Source organism: Salarias fasciatus, chromosome 12 (assembly GCF_902148845.1).
Source record: "Salarias fasciatus chromosome 12, fSalaFa1.1, whole genome shotgun sequence".
NCBI lineage: Eukaryota > Metazoa > Chordata > Actinopteri > Blenniiformes > Blenniidae > Salarias > Salarias fasciatus.
In genome coordinates, this window is record NC_043756.1 from 28,104,275 (window position 1) to 28,130,859 (window position 26,585).

General features: G+C 46.5%; 4 protein-coding genes across 8 annotated transcripts in view; 2 read left to right on the top strand and 2 right to left on the bottom strand.

Annotated features, from left to right (window-relative positions):
* LOC115398508 (endophilin-B2-like) overlaps positions 1–3,579 on the bottom strand; it is a 33,027-nt gene extending 29,448 nt beyond the window's left edge. For 2 of the 4 annotated variants that reach the window (XM_030105314.1, XM_030105313.1), the window contains exons 1-3: positions 3,421–3,579; positions 1,514–1,655; positions 538–549 (exon numbers count right to left, since the gene is read on the bottom strand). In XM_030105314.1, coding sequence (XP_029961174.1) covers positions 538–549; positions 1,514–1,655; positions 3,421–3,483 — 217 coding nt within the window. In that variant the 5' untranslated portion in view covers positions 3,484–3,579. The remainder of the gene's footprint in view (positions 1–537; positions 550–1,513; positions 1,656–3,420) is intronic. The other 2 variants (XM_030105316.1, XM_030105315.1) reach the window with 1 other exon arrangement.
* A 1,450-nt stretch (positions 3,580–5,029) lies between these two features.
* dph7 (diphthamide biosynthesis 7) lies at positions 5,030–8,953 on the top strand. Its single transcript, XM_030105428.1, has 10 exons — positions 5,030–5,073; positions 5,333–5,502; positions 6,417–6,550; positions 6,673–6,760; positions 6,927–7,021; positions 7,114–7,271; positions 7,720–7,792; positions 7,864–7,929; positions 8,033–8,205; positions 8,291–8,953. The coding sequence occupies exons 2-10, from the start codon at positions 5,371–5,373 to the stop codon at positions 8,692–8,694; spliced, it is 1,323 nt and encodes a 440-aa protein (XP_029961288.1). The 5' UTR covers positions 5,030–5,073; positions 5,333–5,370; the 3' UTR covers positions 8,695–8,953.
* A 571-nt stretch (positions 8,954–9,524) lies between these two features.
* Positions 9,525–11,363, bottom strand: mrpl41 (mitochondrial ribosomal protein L41). Its single transcript, XM_030105429.1, has 2 exons — positions 11,306–11,363; positions 9,525–10,055 (listed from the first exon to the last, which is right to left on the bottom strand). Exon 2 carries the CDS (start codon positions 10,052–10,054, stop codon positions 9,647–9,649), a length of 408 nt encoding a protein of 135 aa, XP_029961289.1. The 5' UTR covers position 10,055; positions 11,306–11,363; the 3' UTR covers positions 9,525–9,646.
* Positions 11,364–11,901: 538 nt separating this feature from the next.
* Positions 11,902–26,455, top strand: pnpla7b (patatin-like phospholipase domain containing 7b). Of its 2 annotated transcripts, none has more exons than XM_030105400.1 (35): positions 11,902–12,127; positions 13,263–13,303; positions 13,422–13,496; positions 13,714–13,801; positions 14,027–14,106; positions 14,320–14,414; positions 14,604–14,744; positions 14,977–15,136; positions 15,547–15,627; positions 15,823–15,951; positions 16,346–16,426; positions 18,232–18,352; positions 18,452–18,532; positions 18,644–18,726; positions 18,809–18,958; positions 19,037–19,114; positions 19,213–19,418; positions 19,499–19,630; positions 19,788–19,911; positions 19,989–20,178; positions 20,267–20,416; positions 20,544–20,607; positions 20,780–20,948; positions 21,026–21,208; positions 21,297–21,415; positions 22,096–22,252; positions 22,327–22,443; positions 22,642–22,711; positions 22,961–23,077; positions 23,143–23,291; positions 23,405–23,557; positions 23,654–23,770; positions 23,919–24,003; positions 24,113–24,243; positions 25,234–26,455. In XM_030105400.1, the coding sequence occupies exons 2-35, from the start codon at positions 13,265–13,267 to the stop codon at positions 25,279–25,281; spliced, it is 3,963 nt and encodes a 1,320-aa protein (XP_029961260.1). In that variant the 5' UTR covers positions 11,902–12,127; positions 13,263–13,264; the 3' UTR covers positions 25,282–26,455. The 2 variants fall into 2 exon arrangements, with proteins under 2 accessions (XP_029961260.1, XP_029961261.1); XM_030105401.1 differs by lacking the exon at positions 11,902–12,127 and adding an exon at positions 12,581–12,615.
* The last annotated feature ends 130 nt before the right edge of the window (positions 26,456–26,585 follow it).

Consider the following 26,585-nt stretch of genomic DNA (forward strand, 5'->3'; position numbering starts at 1 on the left):
TCCACACATGTTCAGTCTCACTCAGAATTCTTTTAGGAGATATTATTTTTAACGTCTGTTTAAATCCATAGATCATAAAAAAGCCAGACTTGTCTGCTTTTTAGAACCATCTCTGGTTTTTCAACACACCACCAGGGTATGAGAGGATTTCCTCATCAAGAAAGAGCAGGATGGGGAGGAGTAAAAAATCACTTAGTGAGACAAACCATGTGCAGCGCGGGGGTGTAGACTCTCAGATGAGTCCAACTTTGGTTAGAGCGAGAGATCGTCCTTCTACACTTTGGAAAAAAACAAGTCTCAGCATTTAGATTTGAATTGAAAAAGAACTCAGCGGCAATCATGAGACACGGGGCACTGTCTCACCAAACTGACCCAGCCGGGGTGGAATCTGGCACGAATAAATCTACTTTAAAGCCTCTTTTGCTCTCAGTGCCAGCAGAGCAATGTGCTGATTTGATCTCTGCGAGGAAAACTCAAAGGTAATGGAAAGGTTCCCGCAGCAGGGGCTGCAGAGGAGGGACGACACAGGATACTCACCAGTGTGGTCAACTGTGGCATGGAGAATCAAAAAGTACAAGTTAGAGGCCCCTAATGGTGCACAAGTCATCCTGTATACAGAGGAGTGTGAGTGGTGGGCGTCCAGTATCAGGATCAGTCTAAACTATTCCCACATCAGCTACAGGAAGCTCAACACAGGATCTGCTCTTTTGAATGATACAACTATCACTGTTGAAACCTTTTACATCTCGAAATAGTTACCCTTTGTGTGCAAATGATGCCCAAGATTTATAAAGTTGTATACATTTACAAATAATTTCATGATATTACAGTCAAACTGGTTTGGATATTTTTCTAAAAATTAAAAAAATGCAGCCAAGAGAATGATATAAAAATGGGTCTGATTTTATCTCTGTCATTAAGAAGTCCCTAATGGGCACATATGTCATTCTATAACATGATAAACCTGTAAATATCATATACAAATGCCTTTATCTGCTCTGCACCAATATACTGGTTCCGATATGCAGCATACAGTCTGAATATGAAGAACATAAAAACCACATCCGAGCGTTTTCTTGAGATTATGTGAAATAAAGTTGAAGATTTTCTCCAGAAAATGAACGATATCTTCATATTAGGCTTCTTATCACTGACTTCCTGTGATGAGACGATACGGCTTTGTACTCTAATCTTCTGTAAAAGGCCTTTTTAAGTGTGTAAATGTTGCAACATTCTAAAATAAAGTGCACGGGAGTCATAGTTTATGTTTAGCTGGTATAGGAGTCGAAAGTGTCGGAGTATAACTACTTATTTTCAAAATCAAACCACATTACAACTATAAAACATTATGAAATCAGAGAAACTGTGGAGTGTGTACATTTCTAAGCTAAAATTGTGTATCATATTTGACGTAAATTACAACTGAATTGTGAAGTAAGCGTTTTCTGATGACAGTGTGAGTGTGTGTGCGCCTCCTCCCTGTCATCTCCGGATTACTGAGCTCACGTCTTACTTGGGTTGGGCTGCAGCAGGACTTCAGTCTGTCTGAAGATTTTCTCCGTCCACAGCTTGGTGCAGTCTGCACGGCTCATCAGGTTCTCGAAGTGAGCGTCCAGCTCCGTCTTCTCCGCCTGGCCCAGCTTCTCCTCTGTGAACTGAGAGGCGTCACACACTCAACGGCAGATACATGGCTCTGAGAATATCATGTTCACACGTCAGAAAGGCCAAACCGAATTCATATGGAACACAATCAGGTTAGAAACCATCTCAGCTCACTGTGGTTAATCCTCAATCCACATGTCGGAAAGAAGAGGTTACAAACTGCTCAGTTTCAAATAGAACAACACAACAACTTTATTTTGAGGTCAAGCAGTATGTTCAGTCAATTGTTTATGGGATGCGACTTTTTCTAAACAGCTCTCAAGGTGGAACTTTTCAGAAATGCTCTATCTTCATGCAAACACAGGAAAGTGTAACTTTTTTAAAACACCCGGACTCCGAATTCATGTAGACGCCAGAAACTGCTCATGTGCACCGCGGCCACAGAAAATAATTCTGCACAATTAGCAAGGTTTTCCTCCAGAGTGTCATGATTCCCAGTCCAGATTCTCCTGGTCCTGTCACCATAACAACAATCTCACTTGGTGTTCTGTCCATATGAATGTCCGTGTTCTCTCATTGTTATTATCACGGGTTGTTCTGTGTGTGTGTGTGTGTGTGTGTGTGTGTGTGTGTGTGTGTGTGTGTGTGTGTGTGTGTGTGTGTGTGTGTGTGTGTGTGTGGCTCCATTACAAAAACAAAGAACAATAAATGGACATTGTTTCCAGAATGTTGCCATGTTACGGTTAAACTTTTCTAAAACAAAAAATTGAAAAATGATGAGTTTTCACTTGAAATGTTGTGTAAACGGGGCCTTCACTAGAATGTGGGTTGGTTGTAACTGATAACTTATGACTAGATTCTAGCATATACACAGATACATGTGCATATAAATGGTCTTATAATTATGATGGATGAGTTTGGGCGAGCCGGAGGAGATGGGACGGTGCGGAGGACGGGGATGAGGGGATGCATGACTTGAAAATGTTATTTTGAGCATTAGCATTTTGTGTGTTTTTCACTCTAATTGCAGGGAAGTTGTGTATTTAAAGAAACATGTGACCCAGGCTTATAGAATGTCTTTTTTTTTTTTTTGAAGAAATATTTAGAAAGGCTTAGAATGAATAAAGATGCAGAATGTACAAAATTAAAGAAATTATGCTATTTATCCTAATGGGAAACCTTGTCAAGGTCAAGTTTATTGTCATATACACATCAGAAAATGTGTTTCTCCCACACAAAGTATTTCTTTCTCTGTTGTCCACAGAGAATATCAACGTTAAAATATCAGATAAAGAAAGCATGTAAAAGAAAACCAATGCAATTTTAACAAACTGTACACCAAATATAAACAGAGAAATAAGTCATTTAAAAACGGAACATCATGGAATATTCGGAAACATCATGGAATACCGAAAGTAATGACAAGTTTTATAAACAGACGGTTGCTCTGGATGAATGCAGTGTTGTTTTAAAATCACTGTAATCAGTGTGAGAGCTGCTTGTGGCTCTTATATGGATAAAGAACACTTTACTTGAAAATAGATTTAACAACAATAATAATAGAGGGCGGAGGTGAGGTCATGACGTCACGAGGGGGTCGTGCGCCCCGCGTGACCACTTGTCGTCCTCCGCACCGTCCCATCTCCTCCGGCTCGCCCAAACTCATCCAAATCCACACATATTTCCACACATTTGAGCTTTTTATGGAGTAAAACACAAACTGAGCGCTGCATGAGCCCCGCTGTGGAGAACATCTGTCTTCGCTGTCAGGATGGAGGAAGCGGAGCCGCAGCCACCGCTCCCCCCCCGGGCGCCTACCTGCACGGCCCGGGTGAAGAACAGCCCCGCTCCGGAGGCCAGCTTCTTCACGTTGAAGTCCATGGTGGCGGCTCTCGGTGTGCGTGGCGGCCGGTTCGCGGTGACACTTCGCCGGAGGACGCAACGACGACGGTGGCCCGGTGCGGCTGTCACGCCAGGAGTCACGTGACTGCGTCCAGGGCCAAGCGTGCTGACGTCAGACGCGTCATCGCTGCAGAGACACGAGCCTCGGTTCCTGATGACTTTCTATTGAGCTTTTTTTTTGCTATTATTTATTTAGTTTGTTTACAATTAATTTTATTTTTAGCCTCATGAAATAAAGTAATAAACACATTTTTTCATGCTTTATATGTTTAATTTTATGTTTGCTACTCTTGTGGCACAAACAAAAAGATGATTTTAACTATGAGTGTGAACACAAGCTAGTGCAAGATGACATTTTGTCTTTGTTTACTTTCGTGTACATGAATGGTTCAACACTCCTCAAAGCATTACAATGATTTGGGTCACATTTATTAATCCATTGAGCTCTGTGTGTAGACTGTTGTGGTAACACACATTTAAAACTGCAAGGTTAACAGGGGATTATTGTCAATGATCCCCAAGCCCCTCATAAAAATGTTAAACCTTTGTATTACAACAATGATCATGACCAAATACATAGACAATGTATGAAGGGGGATTTCACACGTAAGTAGCTCTGTATGTCTTTTCCAGGATGTTAGATGTCTCATTATAATTGTACTATGGCTCATTTTGTCACATCCGCACTTTTTTACCATTTCTGTTTTCTTCACATTTTATTGAAATTACTTTGTCACTCTTAAATTAGGTTTAGTCATAGTCACTGTTGATCTCAATTTGAAGATATTCTGCACAGATTTTTTTATCATAATATGTTATTGTCCCTTAGGGTATTTTTACTACCTAGATGGGTCATTTTTGAATGTTCCTGCAGTCAAAGGAAAGATTTGTACAGCACATTTCAGCAGTAATGCAGTTCAAACTGCATAATTTGAACAATCACGTACATTTGGAAAGAGAAAAAGCAATGAAAAGGGTGAATATAAAGAGAGATTGCAACAAAGTAATTCAAATAAAAAAAACAGTAAACAGGCAATTTAAAGAATTGAAAAGTAAGTGTTGAACATAGTTAGACATAGCGTAACAATAACTCCTCTCAAAGTGCAGTTTTCAATTTTCCTCTGTTAATATTGTTCTTTGCTCGTTCAAAAATCTTTTTTCAGTATAAATGTGTCAAATGTCAATAAAACTAAATTGCACCGAAGGAATCAACTTTTTTTTTTATTACACCTTCATAATTTTCACATCAGCACAATTTTCACATTGCACAAACATGCAAAGACAAAATGATAGAGATTCATCAGAAACAATGACTATTTAATGTGAACGTACGTTCATTGTGGTATTTCTGCTCAATATAAACCGAAAATGTTGTATTTTCTGGGCTTATTGCTTGTCAAAACGAAATGTTTGATTTGTTAATCAGACTAGAACCCACAAAAACGATTCATTGACAGTAATGTAAACAAACCCTTTATTCCTATTGTTTCACTTGGTTCCTGAACGCACCATTTCCACGCCACATGGTGACGTAATCACGCACGCAGTCTCCAGTCAGTGCTGGCACATGTGAGTTTTATTGATCATGCATTGTTTCGCGGATGTTTGGAGTTTAATGAAACTTTACTTGACTTTGACACTTTATCATTTAATTTTGAGCGTCTGCGGACCTCTTGCAAGGACTAACTTGTAATATTATAGCGCTACGGAAGTTAATTATAGCCTACTAGCTAACATCCTGACAATATTTTGCTAGCTGCTGTTTGTTTACATAATCTGAAGTTTGCTTGTCATGATTTAGAATAATCCGCTTGTTTTCACGACGCAGTTCCAGTTCGGTCACGTTATGCGGAGCAGGCAGCGGCCATGGCTTGGAAGTCGCGGACCCGCAGTCTACAGGTGTTCGACACGGAGCTGAGTGCGGATACGGTGGAGTGGTGTCCTGTTTCATCCGACCACGACGTGCTGGCCTGCGGCACCTATCAGCTGCACAAAGGGGTGAGCTTTCAGTGTAGTGTTGACTTCACCCATCTCCCATCCCCACAATCCTCTGTGGAGCTGCAGCATGCAGGCATCATCTGCGTCTCATGGAAAACTGTCTGGTTGCTCTGTTGCTTTTCAGTCTTTGATTTTGCAGCCATCTGTGCAAGTTTGCATTAAATTGATTACTTTTCTGGTCAGAATCTAATCACTTTGCATGCATTAATTTGTTTTCTGTGTCTACTGTGGTTGTTTTACAACTAATATCCAACTTTTTATTGTTTATACAACTGTTACTAGCTACTGTTTGCCTTAATGTCTTTCTTTGCAATTCATCTGAAGGGATTGTGTTTTATTTTGTTCGGATTGAGTCATTTCTGATCAGTTCATGCCACTTTGTATCTATGCTGCGTTTGTTTTGCAGTTGTTTTCTTCCTAATAATGCTCTTTAGAACATGATTTTATGATTGTTGGGTTAGTTTTATGCTGTAATGTGTTCTTTAGTTTATGCCTCGTCTTTCTTGCTTTACAACTCTGCAGACTGTCTTACATTTCTGTAATTTTTGTATCTATTTGTGATACTTTTATAAGTTCTGATGCTTTTTTTTTTTTCAAGCACAATCTGCTTATTTGCATGCTTTTGTTGTCTTTGTTCCTTTAGGTTCTATGTAAGAGTCTCATTGTAAATATTTTTGGTGTTTTGGAATTTCTTTGTTGTTCTGTTTCATTTTGTTCTTTATTTTGGAATATCTTTGTGATTTTTTTTCTCAGTCTGCCAGTATTATTATTAGTAGTAGTCTTATTTTCACCTATTTGCAATTTTTTGTTTGAGTTTGTAACTGTCATTGATCGATACGATATTTTACGATTTTTTTTGTGACTTTGTTTGCAAAAATGTTGAGGCTCATGTTTTTCTTCTCATCGTGCTTCAGGTGGGGGAGGATGACGCCACCCCGAGCCGGACTGGCCGTTTGTACCTTTTTGAATTCCGTCGGGAGGGTCCGATGATCCCTCCGCTGACTGAGCTGCAGCGCATCGACACAGCGGCTATTTTGGACTTGAAATGGTGAGAAATCCGCTTTGTAGCTATGGTTACTTGGACCACGAGTGATGTGATTACACAGCACCGCAGAATCAGAGGAATAAAAAGATGTTTGCATCCCTCTCCTTCTGCTGGGTGTCGTTCAGGTGTCACGTCCCCGTGTCCGAGAGGCCCGTGCTAGGAATGGCTGCTGCTACAGGGGAGCTGCAGCTGTTCACGCTGTCTGGAAGTCAGGTGAGAAATGAGGGATCAGAGGAATCGCAGTGGATGGAGGAGTGAATCCGCAACTTATTGTTTAAAACATAAAGTCACACAGTCAAAAGAAGAATGAAATCATCAGAACTCACCCTGTGTGCCGGTTGCCTGAAGGAAACACCTCATGAGTGTGTGTCTCCAGTAGGACGGCGGCCGCAGCCTGCAGCCTCTGAGCAGTTTGGAGGTGGGAGCTGAGCGGCTGGCTCTGTCTCTGGACTGGTCCACTGGGAGGCTGGACAGGTAGGATCTGCTGCCAGGTGTCGGTCTGGACCCAGTGTGAGGGTGTAAACCTGTGTGTGTGTGTGTGTGTGTGTGTGTGTGTGTTTAAGCAGCAGTGACATCCGGGTGGTCTGCAGTGACTCGGCGGGATGCGTCAGCGTGCTCTCTCTGGCCGAAGGAGCCCTGACGGCTCTGTCACAGTGGAAAGCTCACGACTTCGAGGCCTGGATCTCAGCCTTCTCCTATTGGGACACACAGCTGCTTTACTCTGGTAACAACTCCCAGTGAAACACACACACACACACACACACACACACACTGATTCACACACCGCATCACACTACTGTGTGTGTACATGCAGACGTCGTGACTGCATGTCTGTGTGATTGCATGCATATGTTACTGTCGTACATGTATGCAGTCCCTGAGAAAAGTCTTGTCGCTTATCCACTGTGGTGCCGTCTGCACCATCCTGCTGCAAAATCTGACCCCTTTGATGGTTGGAAATCTCGAAGGGAGCCATGTAATATGGATCTCACTTTTGTCAGGGACTGTATGCATGATTATGCGCACGTGTTACTATGTGCATGCATGTGTGCACATTGCTGTCTGTATGCACGTATGCTCATGTTGTTGAGAGTGTTTGTACACGCCTGCACACAGGTGCACGTTTTACTGTGTGTGTGCTTGTGTTTTTATGTGTGTGTGTGTCCTCTCAGGTGGTGATGACTGCAAACTGAAGGGTTGGGATCTCAGAGTCGGTCCTTCCAGTCCGACGTTCACCAGTAAAAGGTAAAGCTGATGTGTGTGTGTGTGTTGGGTGTTTGTGTGTTGTTGTTTCTGAAGCTCCCTCCCCTGTGAAGGCACTCGATGGGCGTCTGCAGCGTCCACAGCTCGCCTCACCGGGAGCACATCGTGGCCACCGGCAGGTGAGTGGACGCTCCTCCTCTTCCTCCTCCTCCTCCTCCTCCTCCTCCTCCGGTCTGCTTCCCGGTTTCAGCCCGTTGACCGGTCGGTTTGCTCCGTCCGCAGCTACGACGAGCAGGTGCTGCTGTGGGACGGCCGGAGCATGAAGCGGCCGCTCAGCGAGACGCCGCTGGGCGGCGGCGTGTGGAGGCTGAAGTGGCATCCCACCAATCAACACCTGCTGCTGGCGGCGTGCATGCACAACGACTTCCACGTGCTGCACTGCCAGCAGGCTCTGGGTGGGCTGCTCGTTTTTGTCTTATTGCTCTGTGAGGCGACAGCTGCTCCCCGTGATGGAGGTAAACTCTGAATTCTCCTCCTCAGAGGGCGGTGAGGGAGCGTGCCCCGTCGTGGCCTCCTACATCCTCCACAACTCGCTGGCGTACGGCGCCGACTGGTCCCGGCTGTCCCTGGAGGACCCGGCCCCCCGCTCCCCTCCCCCGGCCGCCGCCGCAGCAGAGGAACCTTTGGCTGAGAGCGTGGGACACTTGAGGATACAGTACGAGTCTCCCACCGCCAGCTTCGACACCTCCCTGGAGGACGACGCCGGGCGCTACATCCCCGAAGTGGCGGCGGCGGCGCCACCTCCCCCCGCCGCCGGACCCCCCCTACACCCGGACACGGACGCCGCCTCCGTGTCTTGTCTGCTGGCGAGCTGCTCCTTCTACGACCACATGCTGCACGTGTGGCGCTGGGACTGGACGCCAGAGGAGGCGGAGCCGTGCTGAGGAGGGGGCGGTCCTTCGACCTTCAGCTTCTAGCGCCTCTGTTCCTCTTGGGGCAATAAAATCTAAATCTTTTTATAAAATATGAAGCTGGCGACATTTTTTAAAACCCAAAAATTTCATTTTTGTCAACAGTCTGGGACAAAACGCCTGTAGCTGACTGAAAATCCTATTTCAGCTGTAATTTGGGCATTCTGTTTTCACACATTAGAAATAATAAATCAATCATTTTATAATGATTGGTTGTGATTTTTTTTTACGGCGGTGTGTTCTGTTTGTTTTTTTGGAAAGGGGCATCGAACACATTTCAGTTCAGGAGCCACAAACAGCACAACTCCCATCTTTGTGTCCAGTAAAATAATTCATAGCTCCCCCTGACAGCACGGCTTTGAGGCTAATGCTAGTTCACTAGCCTTTATGGCTTCACCAATATCTCAGCTCAGGTCTCAGTGTTTTTGTGTCCACTACACTAAAGATATGTAATAAAAAATGTTCTCTTTAAAATATTTAGTTTTATTGGTGGGTTGGCCAGATTGGGCCCATGGGCCAGATGTTTGACACCCCTGGTGAAGGCGTTTTCCATATGGATGGGATTTATCTGAGAACGTTGGCTTCATGGGAGAAATTCAGGCATCACCGCGCTCACCATTACTAGAAGCTGCAGTTCGCTTCATTACCATCTAAAATGATTTCTCAGTCTATGCCGGATGTGCCCTCTCTGAACAATTGGCTGATTTGGGACTTATTTTATATCTCCTTATTGTGGGCCCTATCATTACCTTCTAAACACAACAGATGTGTTCATGTGTGATTAACTCAATAACACACGGCTGTTCAGCAACAATCACATCCACCAGGTTTTATTATCTCAGCTGATAAAAATAACAACACAGTCTTTTATTCTCTTCACTTTCTGTAGCTTTCCAATAATCCGTGAGTCCGTGCACGTGCGTCTCTATCGCACAAAGTTCTTGGGGTAGAGTTTGAAGAGCTTCCCCTCCTGCGTGGGCTCGAAGCCGTACTTTTCCAGACTGTCCTTGCTGAACTTTCCCTCCTCGAAGTCTTTCCTGATCTGAGGCGCCACCACTTCCTCGAACAGGCTCTGCGCGGTGAGCGGGGGCTCGGTTCCCTCCGTGCAGCGGTACGACACGTAGGGCTTGAGTTTGAATCCCTCCAGCGGCGGCACCACGAACTCGGGGATCATGGCCCTGATGGACAGGAACTTGCGGCTGGAGAGCCGCAGGCCGGTGGGCTTGGCTCCGCGCCCTTTGTAGTGAGTCTTTGATCCGCGCTTGCTGGTGAACTCCGACATTCGGTCGGCGCCCCGCACCAGACCCCTCAGCAGCCTGGATAACACGCCCATGCTGCCACGGTCAAGGGATACAGAGAGGAGCAAGGACACAAGTTAAAACAACAACAAAATTCCTCCTCTTTTGATTCAAATCTTGCAGTTTCAGTGACCTCATGTTAGCGTTGTGTTCATTTAAAGCCACTGTGTGTATCTGTGCAATCAATTTGCATCGATTTACATTCACTCTGTTTCATTTAAGATATTTTACATTTATTTCTGTGTACCTTGACAGCTTTCTTTGGATGGTTTTCCATCTGAATTTGTCTGGCTTCACATTTAATTCTACTGAACCATTTAATTTTCTTCAGTCATATTGTGATCATTTGACACCGCATTAAAGTTGTTTTAAACGATTTCTGCCCATTCAGTAAGGTTGTTTTGGGCTATGTACATTTGAAATTTTTGTCATATTCTAAAACCGTCCCACACTCTAAAACTATTACATTGGCAATCTGGTGATTTTTTTATATTCGAGTGTAAGTCTGCTGCAGGTTGTATGTTTGACAATCTGGACTGAATATTTTGTTGTGTCTTTCTTGTATATCTGTATATGTGGAGAGTTTGGGATTATTTTAATTTAGAATATTCTTACAAATTTGGTGATTTACTGTCATTAAAGTAAGTTTAAATACATGCATCGTCAATTTGAGACTTAATTATGGTTCTTGCTGTCTGGATTTGTGAAATCCTCTTTAATATGTGGCTTTTAAATGAGATTCTTAACCTCTCTGCAGTCACATTTTGATCAAGCTCATTTGAATTTATGTTGCTTTACATCTAACATCTTATTGTTTCAGGACGAATTTAGTCTGATCTCTTTGCATTTCTTTATAATCGTGGTGTTTTCCTCAACTATGTTTGCACTGAGTCCTGTTTAATGTGTCTTTGAGTTTCCTTCATTTGTACTGTGAAGGGTTTTACTGTGGACCATTCTTCTGTATGTGTGCTTTTTCTTTAGACTTTACACGAGGACCTGCTGTAACATCAGCTCGACCAGGAATCCGCTAAACTTTAATTAAATGTTTGACTCTATGAAAGGAGAGACTTTAATCAATGCTCTGTCATAAACTGGTTGGAGCTGGTTAGCTTTCCAGCTAGCCACGTTTCGCTTAGCATCGTCTGACAAGCAGCTATTTCCGGCTTTACGCTCAAATGCTTCAAGTGTTTTCGAGTTTTGTTAAGATTCAATCATCTGTATGATTATAATAAGCTGGAACTAATGCAAAATAATATACTTTTTGACATAAATTCGTCTCCACTCACCTTGAACTGTTTGGTCCGCTGCACGTAACGTGGCTCGCGCTTCAGTAACGTGCTCTCCTATTGGCTGGAATCGAGCAAAGCGTCAGCCAATGAGAAGGCAGGACTGACTGAGCGTCAAATTACGTAATTTTCACGGAAATGGGTCAAACTTCACTTTCAAAATAAAACATCGTTATTTCGTGTTCTTTTCTTGTTATTTCTTGTAATTTTGTGTTTATGGAGTTGAATTTTCTCATATATGATAATTTTCACACTATGAGTTGGAATTAGTCTTTTACTCTTTGCTTTTCATCTTCGTGCTGGAGTTTTGTGAGTTTTGTGGTAGTTGCTTGGAGTTTACTAACATTTTGTGGTCGTTTTATGCCATTTATCAGTATGAATATGCCTTTTGTGGCAGATTAATCCTTCTTTTTGGTCGCTTTCCAAGCATCATTCGTCTTTTTGGCACCACTTTCTGCTACACATTAAAGCCTCTGCATCTTTTTGTGTAGATGGATTTTAATGTGATGTGTGTTCCCGGAACCTCAAATCTGGCCCACGCACTTGTTGTTACACCGTTCTAACATGTTCACACGCGCACACGCACTCACATGCACAGAAAACTTTGTTTGGAGTAAGGCAGGAGTGTGTAAAGTGTGTGCAGAGTCTAACTGCTTTTCTGTTGTCGGGCTTCAGTCTGCAGTGTCTCGTGCGTTTTGTGTGTGTGCACTGTGTGTGTTTGCAGACTACTTTCACTCTGCACTTTGGACTGCGTGTGTCCTCTTGTTTTTGTTGTCTTGAGGGATTCGCTCCAACTTTAACTCGTCTGGACTGAAGCTGCAGGTGAATATTGATTATTTTATCCTCACTTCCTCCTCAGTCCTGTTAAATGTGTAATTTTATTTGTGAATTTGTTCTTATTTGATCTCTTTTGTGTTACTGCTCTCATTTATAAAGGGGAATAACTTGCAGACTTTACAACTCCGCTGTTGATTTAACACTGAACTCTGAAAAAGAAATCTCTCTCTGAATGAAGTTTGGCACAAAAAAGCAGAATAAATCTCAACAAGCGTCAGAAACGACCTTTGAGGCTCATTTTACAGACAAAGTGTGAACATTTCCCCTGGAATGGCTTGAATTGTGTACTTCTGCTCAGTTGTGTGTCTGTTTTTAGAGGACTCGTGTGCGCGTGTCCGTGTCCGGTTACAAACACTGACCCCATGAGGGGCAGGTGATCTTTACCCCACTTTGCTAACTGCCCCCTTCCCTCTGTTTCTGCCCCGGGACCCTGTGAAAGGCACCGGGCCCGAGCTTTAAAACCCCTCCGGGCGGTAAATATCGTGATTAACGGACAATAAACTGGTGTTACGCGTTAATAGCGACCACCGCGAATCGCGTGCCCTACGCGGGAGCGCGCATGGCCTGTTAAGCTGCACCGCTGCTAAAAGATTGGTTTTAACTCACAGTGGCTTGAATTTATTCTAGAAATGCTTGACTCTATTTATTGTTTGGAGTTATTGAAATGCAGGTCAAATGCTGATAAATCATCTACCTCAGGGGGGTCAAACATAAGGCCCGGGGGCCAACAGGGGCTCAGATGTGGCCGGCCAAGCTGTGGATTTATTCAGCCGTATAATAACTTATTATTAATACACACCAAAGTGGATTAGATGGTGTGAACTGCAGACAGTCAATCCATAACATGCGTGTAAACATGGCATATTGTGAAATAAAAACAAACAAATGCTCTTTGTCTGTAAATAACAGGAACCAGTATTTTTAAGTTAAGTTTTAATCCATGTTTTCAAGACTATTGTTGTCAGAGAAATACATTGCAAGGTTTTTTCCTCCGTTCATTAGTACCAGTACCTCCTGGATATTGTAGAAAATATGTTTTGATTTACAGGCACTCCAGCTGTTAGCTTGAGGAAGATGCTCTGTAAAATCTGTTGTTGTGTTTATTTGTTTGATGTTGCAGACATGGAGGAGGATGAGGAGGAGAGCTGCAGCGTTTACCCGGTAAGGTTCGAGTTGTGGCGTTGTGATGACGGCGGACTGCTTCAGCACCTCCAGCTGGATCAGTCGGGACGGGAGACGTTTGCTCTCTGATTGTTTCACGCCGTCGTCTGTGTTTCAGACGGTCGTCCATCTGGGCAGTGAGCTGCGAGCTCAGATGCAGCGTTTCGTGGAGGAACGAACAGAAGCTAATCTGGTAACTGAAGAACCGCTTTCAAGTCTAAACATCAGGATGTTATTCTTAAAACATACTCAGAAAGGGTTGGGACTCCATGAATGATTGTAAATGCACTGGAGAGTCTGATGGACGTGGTTTAAAGCCGTTTCCTGAACCCCTCTGACGTGCAGGGTTGGATTAATGTTCAATGCTTTAACTCTGAATAAAAAAACATGATCTTTTTTGGTTTGTGCAGTGGACGGCCGTGCTGATCGTAGCCGGGGTGGCTGTTTCTGTCGTCGGCGTTTTCGTCTTTTTCCTATACAGAAGATACAAAGTGTCCAGTGAGTGTCCTTCAGCGCTGCTTCAGAGCACATTTCAGTCAACTTATTGTTTCTCTCTGTAAAAGTATGTATCATGAAATCTTGGGCTCAATAAGTAATTTGTACGCGTGGACAGTTTCTTACTTTGAGTTATTGAGGCTTTTTTTCTTTTTTTAATGAAACTTGTAAGTAAGATGACTGTGATTGGACAGCTCAGTGTCTCACAGTGTTTGTGGTGGTTTGCAGAGGAGGAGGCCGGCGGCCCCCACTACCGCTTCAGGAAGAGGGACAAAGTGATGTTCTACGGCCGCAAGATCATGAGGAAGGTGATCTGACTGGCTGTGCTGGGTGATTGCGGTAATCGAACAGAAGCTAAGCACTGCTCACTCCTCTCTCCCAGCATGCCTCTGGGTCAGGGCTTTTATTCTTAGATGAGTTTTAATTGTCCAGATGAAAGGAGGCACTGGAATAACAATGGATTGGTGCTGTCTCCCGCCTTTCTTTCTCCTGAAACAAACGGAGCTGCTTCCTCCCGTCAGGTTTCCACCTTGTCCTCCGGCCCTCCCAACAACTCAAACTCGGCGTCCCGGCAGAGGGTGAGGAAGAGGACCAAAGTCCTGTCCATCGCTCGCAAGTGAGCACGTCTCTGATCCGGCGGTCGGAAATAAATCAGGCTGAGTAATCTGCCTTCAGGGGTCCGCCCTGCGGACCCTTATCTCAGCAGATAAGCTGTTATCAGCGGGCAGGTTTGCAGCTTCAGTGGTATTCCTGTGTGTGTGTGTGTGTGTGTGTGTGTGTGTGTGTGTGTGTGTGTGTGTGTTAGGATCCTGCGTATCCGGAGGGAGCCCCCCACCCTGCAGCCCAAAGAGCCCCCGCCCTGCCTGCTGGAGGCCGACCTGACGGAGTTCGACGTGCAGAACTCGCACCTGCCGTCCGAGGTGCTGTACATGCTGAAGAACGTCAGGTCAGCAGCTCCAAGCAAAGTCCACAGCCGGAACACAAACTTTATCGATCCATCGCTCAGACACTGTCTGGATCACTCCAAGCTCACGTTTGTTGTTGGAATCCAGACAAGTCGTCTTATCTGCCTGCTGGTTTTTTTTTTCTCTTTTCTTTTTACTGCTTTTCATTTCAATTGATTGACTGTAGAGTGTTTGTATTGAAGCCAGGATGGTGTGTGTCCCGTGGTCCTGCAGGGTGCTGGGCCACTTCGAGAAGCCCCTCTTCCTGGAGCTGTGCCGTCACATGGTGGTCATCCAGCTGCACCAGGGGGAGGCGCTCTTCCGACCCGGAGACACCGACGACAGCATCTACGTGGTCCAGGACGGCCGGCTGGAGCTGTGCATCCGCGAGAGCGTGAGGCCCCGTCGACACCGCCACGCTTTCAGTGGACACGAGAACTCTCCCTGTGCTTTGGGTGTCAGCTGTGCTCGGAGCAACTTTTTGAAGAAGGAGGGGATTTTTAGAAAGGAAATTAGGGAGGAAAATTGCTTAAATGACAAAAAAATAAGGAAAGAAACATGTAAAACTGCTTTAAAAGAGCCAACACTGTTTAAACTGCAAAAATGTTCAAATAAATGCTGAAAATAAGGAGTGAAACAGCAAAAATCGGATAAAAGAAAAAACATAACAGGTCAATTTTAACTGAAACTTCATTTATGCAACATAAGATCTTTGCAACATCTGTCTTTTCCACTGTGTGTGTGTGTGTGTGTGTGTGTGTGTGTGTGTGTGTGTGTGTGTGTGTGTGTGTGTCCTCCCTGCAGGACGGGACGGACGCCGTGGTGAAGGAGGTGCTGACGGGAGACAGCGTCCACAGTCTGCTCAGCATCCTGGACAACATCACCGTACGTCTGCAGCCTGAAGGACTCTTACTGGGATTTGCTGTTTAAAGATGAACAAAAAAGGCTGAAATGTCTTGTGGGAAATGTGGAGGAACAGCTCTACAAGAGCCGATCACATCCATTTGCAAAGACATTTCTCATAGTTTATCGTTTCCATCACCTCTCTGTCTTTAATAAAGATCTTTCTCCATATTTCAGGGTTATACGGCTCCCTATAAGACCGTGTCTGCGAGGGCGGCGGCGCCGTCCACCGTCCTGCGTCTTCCAGCAGCAGCCTTTGAGTCCGTCTTTGAAAAATATCCAGAGACTCTGATCCGAGTCATCCAGGTAACGTCCAGGGAGAACTGGAGAGCATCTCACTGGTCATCCAGTTCATCGTCACTCACATCTAACAAGGAACAGAAAATATATCAATATGTCAACTTTTATTTTAAATGAGCAAATATGAACATTTTATTTCATTTGAATTCAATTAGATATGTTTTGTCATGTTTTTTTAAATGTTAGAAAATTTCAATACATCATTTTGATAAATAGTTCTAATTTTTTTTACATTATTTAGTTTTATATTTGGGAATTTTGAAATAATAAAAACAGAGTTTCATGTATTTTTCTTGGGTGGTTGTCATTGCTGCTTTTTCTTGTCACGACACTTTGTTTTAATGGTGCCTTCTATAAAGATAAATCATTACTATTGTTTAAATTCCTCCCTGTGCTGCAGATCATAATGGTGCGTTTGCAGAGAGTCACCTTCCTCGCCCTGCACAACTACCTGGGCCTCACCACTGAGCTCTTCAACCCGGTACTGTGCATGTTTACACTGTAAATATTGACTTTTTTTAGAGATGCAACTCAGCTCAACTCAACTTTATTTATAAAGCACTTTAAAAAACTACAGAAGCTGTGACACAGTGCTGGGCGTAGATATAAAAACCTTAAAGCATTAAAACAATAAAAATACAATACAGACAATAAAACAGAAGCAATAAAAACAGGAGCAGAGTCTCAAACTATGTTAGAAGCCAAAGGTGTAAAAATGGATGTTAAGATGAGTTTTAAAAATGTGCAGTGAGCGCCGGTCTGCTGCAGAGTGTCAGCTCCTGCCACAGCGTTCAGAGCCGTCTGGACCTCCGTCTGGACCGCCGTCTGGACCACGGTTCTGTTTAGTCCAGCTATCAGTGCAACACAGTGCCGAACAACAAATATGCAGTGAACACGAAGTCCTATTCAGGGTCCACCTACTGTCCACTTTCACCTCCAGGTGGCTGAACTGGTGGAATAATGCCAGAATAACCTTCAAATTTCAACTCTAAAGTTTTTCTTTCATGACACAAGTGATGAAATTGTCAACAATTCCCATAGAAAATGACTACAATCTCAACATGAAGCCAATTTTAATGAAACCTTCTGCTGTAAAACACACAGAGATGTCAAAAAACAAAGTAACTTCTATGGCTGTTGCATTCGACATGTTTTTAAAAATTCAACCAGACAGTGTGACTTTGAGGCTGGTTCGATAGCAACCAGGTCGCTGTCTGTCATGGCAGCATCGCCGATATCAGGTGTTGGGCAAGTTACTTTTAAAAACAATTAGCTAATAGTTTCTTCTTCAAAAAAGGTAACCCAGTTAGTAACTGAGTTATATTTTAAAAGTAACTAATTACTAGACAAAGTTAAGATTGCATTACTTATAAAAAATGTTCAATATGAAAGAAATATGAAGGAATTTGGATCCTCTCTTATTGGGACTTTAAGATGCATGCTCAGTTATTTATTATAAAACTGAATATATTAATGAAATAAATAAACACTTGACAGAATAAATTACAAACAGGATTAATTAATTTAAATAATTCAAATGTTGCTGTGTGATAATGTGAGACAAGACACCAATCAAATTTCATTGGTAGCTGTAGACAGCATCTCTACATTTGTAAAAGGATAATAAAACACTACAGATGTATGTTAATAGATGTGTGTACTTCCATTTAAAAGGTGCCTCTGAACCATCAGGGCTCTATGGCTGTACCTCTGTCATGTCATGTGATGCACTTTGCACCAATACGGTTCCTTCTTTCTGCATGATTTTGTCATTTAGAACTTTCCTGATGGGGAGTTGGCAACAATGTATCAGTTTCTATGACATCACCATCTAATCTGACCTAGATATGCAAATGAGCAGCTATGCAAATTAGATGACATCAGTTAGGATTATTGTTTATTAGTTTTTTTTTTTACAAAACATCTATTGACATATATTGACATAATGACATTGACAAAGATGTATGTCAGTAGTTGTCTGTACTTCCATTTAAAAGCTGCCTTTGAATAATCAGATCTTCTTGATCTCTTTTAAACGGAAACATGTCACACTCCAGCCGCCTTTCAGATTTGTTTATGGTTCCTGATGATCTTATTTTCCTACATAACCCATATAAATAAACCTGTTAAACTGCTGGAACACCTGGACCCTTTTAAGACTTCACAGTCCCTCACCTGTCGCAGGTAGACTATTCAAGGAAATGCATTAAATCAGGGTGAAATGGTGTCTTTTCAATGGTTTGGATTGATCGGAGTACCTCACAGTGATGCGTTCGTGTGTCGCAGGAGAGTCAGGCCATCTCGTTGGTGTCCCTGGCGAACGTCCTGGGTGAGACTCACCCTCATAAAAACCTCCGCCGGCAGCAGTCGCACTCGGATGAACCGGGCTCTGAGAAATCAGACACAGGTCAGAAATCCTCCTTTCTGTAGACTTTCACCGTGATGCCTTTACTGTCCTGATGTTTTTCTCACCCATGATCATCTTCTTCTTCCCGGGATGTTGCAGCAGAAAAGTCCAGCCCGTCCGAGATGTCCTCCATGAAATGCAAGAAGTCTCGCTCGCTGTCCAACCCCATGGCTGTTACAAGTAAACACACCCGTGATGCAGTTCTTACACACTGTGGCCGCAGTTAAAGGTTTAACACACTCCTTTATGCTGTTATTGTTCATGATGGGATTAAAAGTGATTTTCTCTCAGGTGAAATGTCGCTGGACCTGAACAGAGTTTACGAACGAGCTCGAGTTTCCAAAGAAGAGGCGGCGCCTCCGAGTCCCGTGAAGGTCTCCACTGACAGATCCTCTCGAGCGTCTTGTTGAAGAGCGACTGAACTTTGTCCTCATGCAGACATCTGTCTGTCCTCAGTCCATCCTGAAGAAGACGGTGACCATGCAGCACGCCCCGTCCGCCGTTTACCACTACAGCGAGACCGGAGCTCAGAACGTCCATTACAACAAGGTCAACGCCATTTTCGAGGCCGCTAAAAAGGATTTGCTGCAGATCATCCAGATAGAGGTATCCCACAATGCAACACCCCTCCTGCGCTCTCAGTGGGGATACAGGCGGTCGTGAAGACAGTTGTTCTTTGTCCAGAATCCCAGCCTTCTGGAGGGGAGGGTGACTCTTCGTCAGGTCAAAGCCGGGACGGTCGTGGCTCATCAGGGAGATCAGGTCGGTTCGGGGGGGTCAAGAGGTCAACAGTGAAACCTGAACTGAGTCTTCGTACACCACAAAAGTGAATGCCCTGACGGTCTTGGTTTAACCGGCAGGACACGCACGTGGAGTTTGTCATCTCGGGTTTGCTGCACGTCTACCAGCGAATGATCGACCGCGAGGAGGAGAGCCTGCTGTTCGTGGCCCACCCCGGCGAGATGGTGGGTCACCTGGCCGTCCTGACGGGGGAGCCGCTCATCTTCACCGTGCGGGCGCAGAGAGACTGCACCTTCCTCTCCATCTCCAAGGCCCACTTCTACGAGTAGGACGGCGCCGGCGGCACGCCCCCCTCCGGGAGGCTCTCTCCTCCCCGCTGACTCCGGTCCTCCGTTCGCCCTGCAGGATGATGCGGGAGGAGCCGCGCGTGGTCCTGAACGTGGCGCACACCGTGGTCAGGAGGGTCTCGCCTTTCGTCCGACAGATCGACTTCGCTCTGGACTGGATGGCCGTGGAGGCCGGACGGGCCGTTTACAGGTAATCCCGCCAAAACCGCCGCGTAATTGATCAATCAGTGTGAATGAGTCATGAAGAAACATGCTCATAGCTGACGTGACGTTAGGCTCACATCCAGGTTATAGAGCATCTTCCTCGATGTCAATAAACTTCTCTTCTGTTTGTTTTGCGTTTTCAGGCAGGGCGACAAGTCGGACAGCACGTTCATCGTCCTCAGCGGCCGGCTGCGCTCCGTCATCGCGAAAGATGACGGGAAGAAGGAGCTGGTGGGGGAGTACGGTCGGGGGGATCTGATCGGCGTGGTGAGTCTCCGCGGCGCGGCGAGTCCGCCCGGCGCCACGCCAGCACGTCCCGACGGAGACTCTCTCCCTCCGGGCAGGTGGAAGCTCTGACGCACATGAACCGGGCCACCACCGTGCACGCCGTACGAGACTCCGAGCTGGCCAAACTGCCTGAAGGAGCGCTCAACTCCATCAAGAGGCGCTACCCGCAGGTGGTCACCCGCCTCATCCACCTGCTGGGCCAGAAGATCCTGGGCAACATGCAGCAGGTCAGCGGGCCGCTGGCAGGTAAACACGCTTCAGTCGCTCTCAGAGAGTTGAAACACGATGGGGGGGGAGGGCGTAGTGATAACTGGAGCGGTGCTCCTCCCTCCAGACCGAGGCCTGGGTCTGCACACGCCCAGCAGTAAGTGGGATTCTGGGAATCCGGCGTCCAACCTCTCCACCGTGGCCATCCTGCCCGTGTCCGACGACGTGCCGCTGACGGCCTTCACTCTGGAGCTGCAGCACGCCCTGAGCGGCATCGGTACACACACACACACACACACACACACACACACACACACACACACCCTGGTGTCACCTCCTGAACTCCTCATTGGTTGGATTTCTTTACCAAAACTTTCCATTGTCGAAACATGTTTTGTTTTTAGGCCCGCCTCTCCTCCTGACCAGTGACATCATCAAACAGCGCCTGGGCTCTGCGGCTCTGGACAGGTATGAAAACACAGCCGGGGTGTCAAACAAAAGGCCCGTGGGCCAAAACCAGGCCACTAGAGGCTCCGATCCGGCCTAAATTTACGTTTTGTCCTCGAATTTGCCAGAGTTGAATTTGTTGTGTCTTCTGCATTCGTCAGTATACGTCCATGGCTGGCCTTCTCTCTCACAGTGTCCACGAGTACCGTCTGTCCAGCTGGCTGGGCCAGCAGGAGGACATCCACCGGATCGTCCTGTACCAGTCGGACCCCAGCCTCACGCCGTGGACGCAGCGCTGCATCCGTCAGGCCGACTGCATCATCATCGTGGGCGTGGGCGAGCAGGAGCCCGCGGTGGGCGAGGTCGGTGAGGACACACCCCGGCGGGGCGCTGAACACCGGCCGGTCCCGCGTCCAGCTAACGGCCCCGCCCCCTGCAGCTGGAGCGCATGCTGGAGGGCAGCTCGGTCCGGGCCCAGAAGCAGCTGGTGCTGCTGCACCGGGAGGACGGCCCCCCGCCCAGAGGGACCGCCGAGTGGCTCAACATGCGGACCTGGATCTCCAGACACCACCACCTGTCCTGCCCCCGCAGAGTCTTCTCCAGGAGGAGTTTACCCAAGCTGGTGCGTCAGAGGAGGCCGAGAGCGGGTCCGTCCACCGGGTCCAGAGAGGGCTTCACGCCCAGTGTGTGTGTGGTGTGTGTGTTTACAGAGGGAGCTGTACCAGCGTGTGTTTGAAAAGTGTCCGGACCGCCACTCGGATTTCTCCCGGCTGGCCAGGATCCTGACAGGAAACAGCATCGCTCTGGTGCTGGGAGGAGGCGGAGCCAGGTAGAGCCGGGAACTTCAACACACAGTTAGGAACCAACACAGACAAGACACAGTGTGTGAGAACGTTCCTCTTCATCCTCATAAAGCTCAAGTTTCCTTCCTGGACGCCGAACTATGCATTGATTTTAGTGGCTATATGAAGCAGGGGCATCAAATATCTGACATGTGGACAAAACTGATCAAACAGATATCAATCCTGGCTTCGTGATATCGTAAAGACCTAAAATAAGAAAGAAAATAGACATTCACAAAATAACAAGCAGCTCCCTCTGCTGCGTCGATATTAAACCAGAGTTAATGTACTGCATAGAAACGCTGAGGTGCTGTTAGTAGGAACACTGTTTACACTCGAGTGCAGCTGCAATCTATCGTAATGTCAACATGCAGAATGCGAAATGAGCAGAAGGCCGGCTGAACTCCACACGTCAGCACATTCAGCCAATCAGACGGAGCCTGAGGTCACAAAGCAGGTGAAGAAACGTAACAGGCCCAGAGCAGCGCTGGAGTCTCCTTTGATGACAAACTGCCACCAGAGGTCGCTGTTTGAACTGAGGGCAAAACCTTAAACCTGAGAGGAGAGATTAATCCTTTGCTGTAAAAATTTTCTGTGACGTTTGATCAGCCAGCTGGGTGCTTTGGGGGCCGTGGTGAGCTCTGCGTCTGATCCTCCCTCTGTCCAGGGGCTGCTCTCAGGTGGGCATCCTGCGGGCGCTGAACGAGGCGGGGATCCCCGTCGACCTGGTGGGCGGCACCTCCATCGGCTCCTTCATGGGGGCGCTGTACGCCGAGGAGAAGAGCAACAGCCGCATGAGGGTCCGGGCTCGAGAGTGGGCCATGGTGGGTGGAGGCGGCGGCGGCGGCTCCGGGCCAAACGCTCTTCTTCTCTCTAAACGCTCCAAACTGTCCTCCAGGACATGACCTCCTTCTTCAAGAAGATCCTGGACCTGACCTACCCCGTCACCTCCATGTTCTCCGGCGCCTCCTTCAACTCCACCATCAGCTCCGTCTTCAAGGACCGGCAGATCGAGGTGCGTTCAGGGCCATCGGGAAAACAGCCTCTCTGCAGCGGGATGGAAATAAGCTGCATTCCATGACAGTTTCTAGATACTTTACTTAAACATGTTGGGTTAAAAGATTCACTGAAAACATAACAGTGTTTATTTACTGTGTGTTCATTCTAGGGTGTTTATTATCTGGTCTAATAATGTTTTGTTTGTTTGTTTCAGGACTTGTGGCTGCCCTACTTCAACATTACCACAGACATCACGGCGTTCTCCATGAGGGTTCACACGTACGGTGCGTCTTGATCAGTGTCTTTCTTCCTTTCTGATCCAGACTCACCTTCAGTGGGAACAGTGAACGACCTGTTCCCCCTCAGGCTTCACACCTGAAAGCAGGTTTTGCTTCATTGGTGTTTCCTCCCAGAATGTAGGGAGCTGATCCCTCTTGGATTGTTTCTTTCTCGTTGGTGTTTTGGTTTTGTCTTTTGCGCTGCTCTGAGCCAGTACCTCCCAGTGTTCACGTCTTCTGGGATGAACTCCTCAGGCTCGCTGTGGCGCTACGTCCGGGCCAGCATGTCTCTGTCCGGCTACCTGCCGCCGCTCTGTGACCCCAAAGACGGACATTTACTGATGGACGGCGGATACATCAACAACCTGCCAGGTGAGGAAGGAAAACACCGGTCACTGACCGGAAGCGGCTGGAGTCATGATACGTTTCCTCCCCAGCGGACGTGGCTCGCTCCATGGGCGCCAAAGTCGTGATCGCCATCGACGTCGGAAGCCGGGATGAGACCAATCTGACCAACTATGGAGACCATCTGAACGGCTGGTGGCTGCTGTGGAAGAGGCTCAATCCCCTGGCGGAGAAAGTGAAGGTGCTCCCAGTTCAGGGCGGTGGGGAGACGCCTCCCGGCGGCAGTGTGTGACAGAAACCCGTCCTGGGCGGTGTGTGAAGCTCTGCATCTCGGCCCCCCCCCCCCCCCCCCAGGTCCTGAACATGGCCGAGATCCAGAACCGGCTGGCCTACGTGTGCTGCGTGCGCCAGCTGGAGCTGGTCCGGGACAGCGAGTACTGCGAGTACATCCGGCCGCCCATCGACCGCTACGGCACGCTGGAGTTCGGCAAGTTCGACGAGATCGCTGTGAGACCTCCCCCCTCCCCCGCCGCCGCCGCCCCGCTGTGCCCCGGCTCTGATCTGTGTGTGAGTTTGATGAGTGTGTGGCTGTCCGGGCTGCAGGAGGTGGGATACCAGCACGGGAAGACGCTGTTCGACGTGTGGCAGCGCAGCGGCGTGGTGGACAGCATGCTGAAGGACCGCCACCAGGAGGAGTTCCACAAGACCAGGGCCGGCCACGTGAGTGCCCCCCCCCCCCACCCCCACTGCACAATCAGCTTTAAAACGGACAGTAGTTGGCGCTGTTGTGGGGAGAGGTGGGGTCACAGAGACGCCTCCTCCTCCCCCTCCTCCCCCTCCTCCTCCCATCCATCTGTTGGTCTTTCAGGTGGTCACGTGTCCGAACGCCTCCTTCACCGACCTGGCCGAGATCGTGTCGAGAATCGAACCGGTCAAGACGGCGCTAGTGGACGGTCAGTTCTCCCCTCATCGGTCAGACTGGAAAACTGGAATGTATAGAACAGCTGCAAGAACCCGAACCTGAGCTTTTAATCAGGAAGAACATCTCCCCCCCCCCCCCAGACGGCCTCTCCGATGAGTACCAGACGGATTACGACGAGGAGGCGGTGGAGAGCGCGCTGTCGGATTTCGAAGCCTTCACGCAGGGCAGCGAGCACACGGAGGGCGAGGAGACGGCGGACACGGCGGAAACGGTGTGTAGTTTATTCACGACCCAACATTGCCCCCCACCCCCCCCCCACCCCACGCAAAAAAAAAGGTTCTGAAGGCTCTGTTTCCATGACAACAGTGCTTGGAGTCACTGAAAACACATTTCCCTTCAGACTCACTGCCGTTGTGATCGAGGAGCTGATGAACAGCAGTTTAAAACACCAGACTCCATTAATAACAGGTTCATTTAGGACACAGGAGCGACTGGTCTGTCTGTCTGCACAGCCGGTCCGGTTGTTTTACTGCCTGACTCTCCCTACGCTGAATATTCACAACGTCACCACGTGAATCAATCAATCAAACTTTATTTATAGAGCACTTTTCACATTAAAAATCAACTCAAAGTGCATTACAGTAATATAAACAAAAAATCAATATATATAAAAATATCGTGTATAACTACACCCTCTTCGTAATCACACAGTCACTCACACACAGATGTACTCACATACAAACACTCAAATTCCCACATTCGTCACTTATTTAGGAGACACGGCAGGGCACTGAGCGTCATGGGAAACGCCGCCAGCGGGGCCGTCCACCCCGGGATGAGTCCGTTTCAGGTGGTAACACATCAGAAACTCGGCTAAAACTCTCTCTTTCCTTTAAAGAAGTGTGGCTTTTACCAAAAATAGAATCTTGAGGTGGTAAGAGTTTCACTTCCTGACAGATGTCCAACAGAAGCAGAAGTGGCTCAGAAAATATTCAAAACCTGGCATTAACTTTCAGTTATCCTGATCTTTAATGAACTCTCCTTTTTTTTATAAGGTTGAATTAAAAAACAAACATGTTTACCTTCTCTTCTCCTTTCAGTAAGTCCCTCATGCAGTTTCACCCAAAAGAAAAACAAGCTGATGGAAGCAAACAGAAAGTTATTTTTATCTTTTCTTGATGAACTATCGTGAAGTTTTTGTGTCAGAAAATGAGCAGACATAAAGGTGAAACGTCGTGTCTTTGGGCATTTCTCCGGACAGGATGAAGACGTCCGCGGCCGGCCGAGGAGGCGTTCCGTTGACCTCTGACCCCCGGCTCAGCGTGCTACGATCAGATACCTCAGCAGGACGATTCAGACTGCCTTCATCTCCTCGCTGTGTTTGACGTACAGACGCACAGGAGAGGATTTCAAAGCCCTACTTGAGTATTTATTTAGCTTCTCTTCTCTTCTAAAAACTGTCTCCTGCCTTGTTTCAACCTGCCAAGATTCAGAGTTACAGTGACGGGATCGAAGTGCCAGAAAGAATCACACTGGTTTTCATTTCAGGAAACTTGGCTGTGTAACCGGGGGTCAAAGGTTAGCTCCACACCTTTATTTTTTTATATTACAAAAAGGTCAAGTGTAATAAAATATTGTTCATTTTTCCATTGTCATTATGATTATAATGGATCATGCTGGGAAAAAGAACCCCCCCCCCCAACCTCACCTCTCCACCCTGAAGCTCACTGACGCCCCCCAGTGGAGGCCTGCCTCTTATTTTGAAAAGCCCTGCCGCAGATGTTGTGTTTCTCTTTCCTGCCTCACTGGAAACTCTCTGCGGCTTTGCTGGTATTTTGCGCCTCGTTCTGGGAACTTTCAACACTTCATCTCCTCTGGTTTCTGCCTGATCTGCTCTTTATCATATCGTATCAATGAGACGAGCCTTTAATTTGTAAGATTTCCCTCTTTGTATTGAACTCCATCTAAACTGATCTAGTTCTTCGTCGTGCCGCTGAGGTGTTTTTGCAGAGCCGCATGCTCGCCCTGTTTCACACAAACTCAGAAGGAAACTAACTCACATTCTGGGAAATTGGATGTTTCCTCATCCCGAGGTGAGGTTTAGAATATACTGAAGCGTTTGGAAGTGTCGAACACACTGTTCATATTTAATGCCGTCACCTTTGACTTGAATAAATTCATGACTGATCCTTTAATGACGCTTCTAGACCGCTTTTTTATTTTATTTTTACAATGCTTTTCTGTTCTGAAAAGCTTCTGTCATCACAAAGTGAAAGCTCTACGTAGAAATACTGGTTTGAATGAGGCTGAACGGCTTGTTTTCTGTGCACACGTGAGGATGTAGCAGATAAAAAAAAAAAAAAACAGAACCAACTGTCACTAATAATATTGCACTTTTTTCAGCTTTGTTCTCTTCGGGGAACGTAGGTGAGGTTTGAAGGTACTGGAATTACACTGACGGTATTTTTACTGCTGTCAAACGTCAAAATGAGTCACCTGTGATCTAAACAGTGTGTGGAGGTCAACACACCTGCTTCCTGTTGATTTCTCTGACCACTCTTCTGTCAGTTCTGAGATATTTATAATCGACCATAAAGCGCTAAACTCTCTCTG

Bases quoted from the DNA above. Each gene is read 5' to 3' on its own strand.
- dph7 (XM_030105428.1), top strand. From the start codon at position 5,371: ATGGCTTGGAAGTCGCGGACCCGCAGTCTACAGGTGTTCGACACGGAG. The intron at 6,551-6,672 runs GTGAGAAATCCG...GGTGTCGTTCAG, and splicing joins GCTATTTTGGACTTGAAATG to GTGTCACGTCCCCGTGTCCG. The intron at 7,930-8,032 runs GTGAGTGGACGC...CTCCGTCCGCAG, and splicing joins CACATCGTGGCCACCGGCAG to CTACGACGAGCAGGTGCTGC.
- mrpl41 (XM_030105429.1), bottom strand. From the start codon at position 10,054: ATGGGCGTGTTATCCAGGCTGCTGAGGGGTCTGGTGCGGGGCGCCGAC.
- pnpla7b (XM_030105400.1), top strand. From the start codon at position 13,265: ATGGAGGAGGATGAGGAGGAGAGCTGCAGCGTTTACCCG. The intron at 22,712-22,960 runs GTGCGTCTTGAT...TGAACTCCTCAG, and splicing joins CATGAGGGTTCACACGTACG to GCTCGCTGTGGCGCTACGTC. The intron at 24,244-25,233 runs GTGTGTAGTTTA...TTCTCCGGACAG, and splicing joins CGGCGGACACGGCGGAAACG to GATGAAGACGTCCGCGGCCG.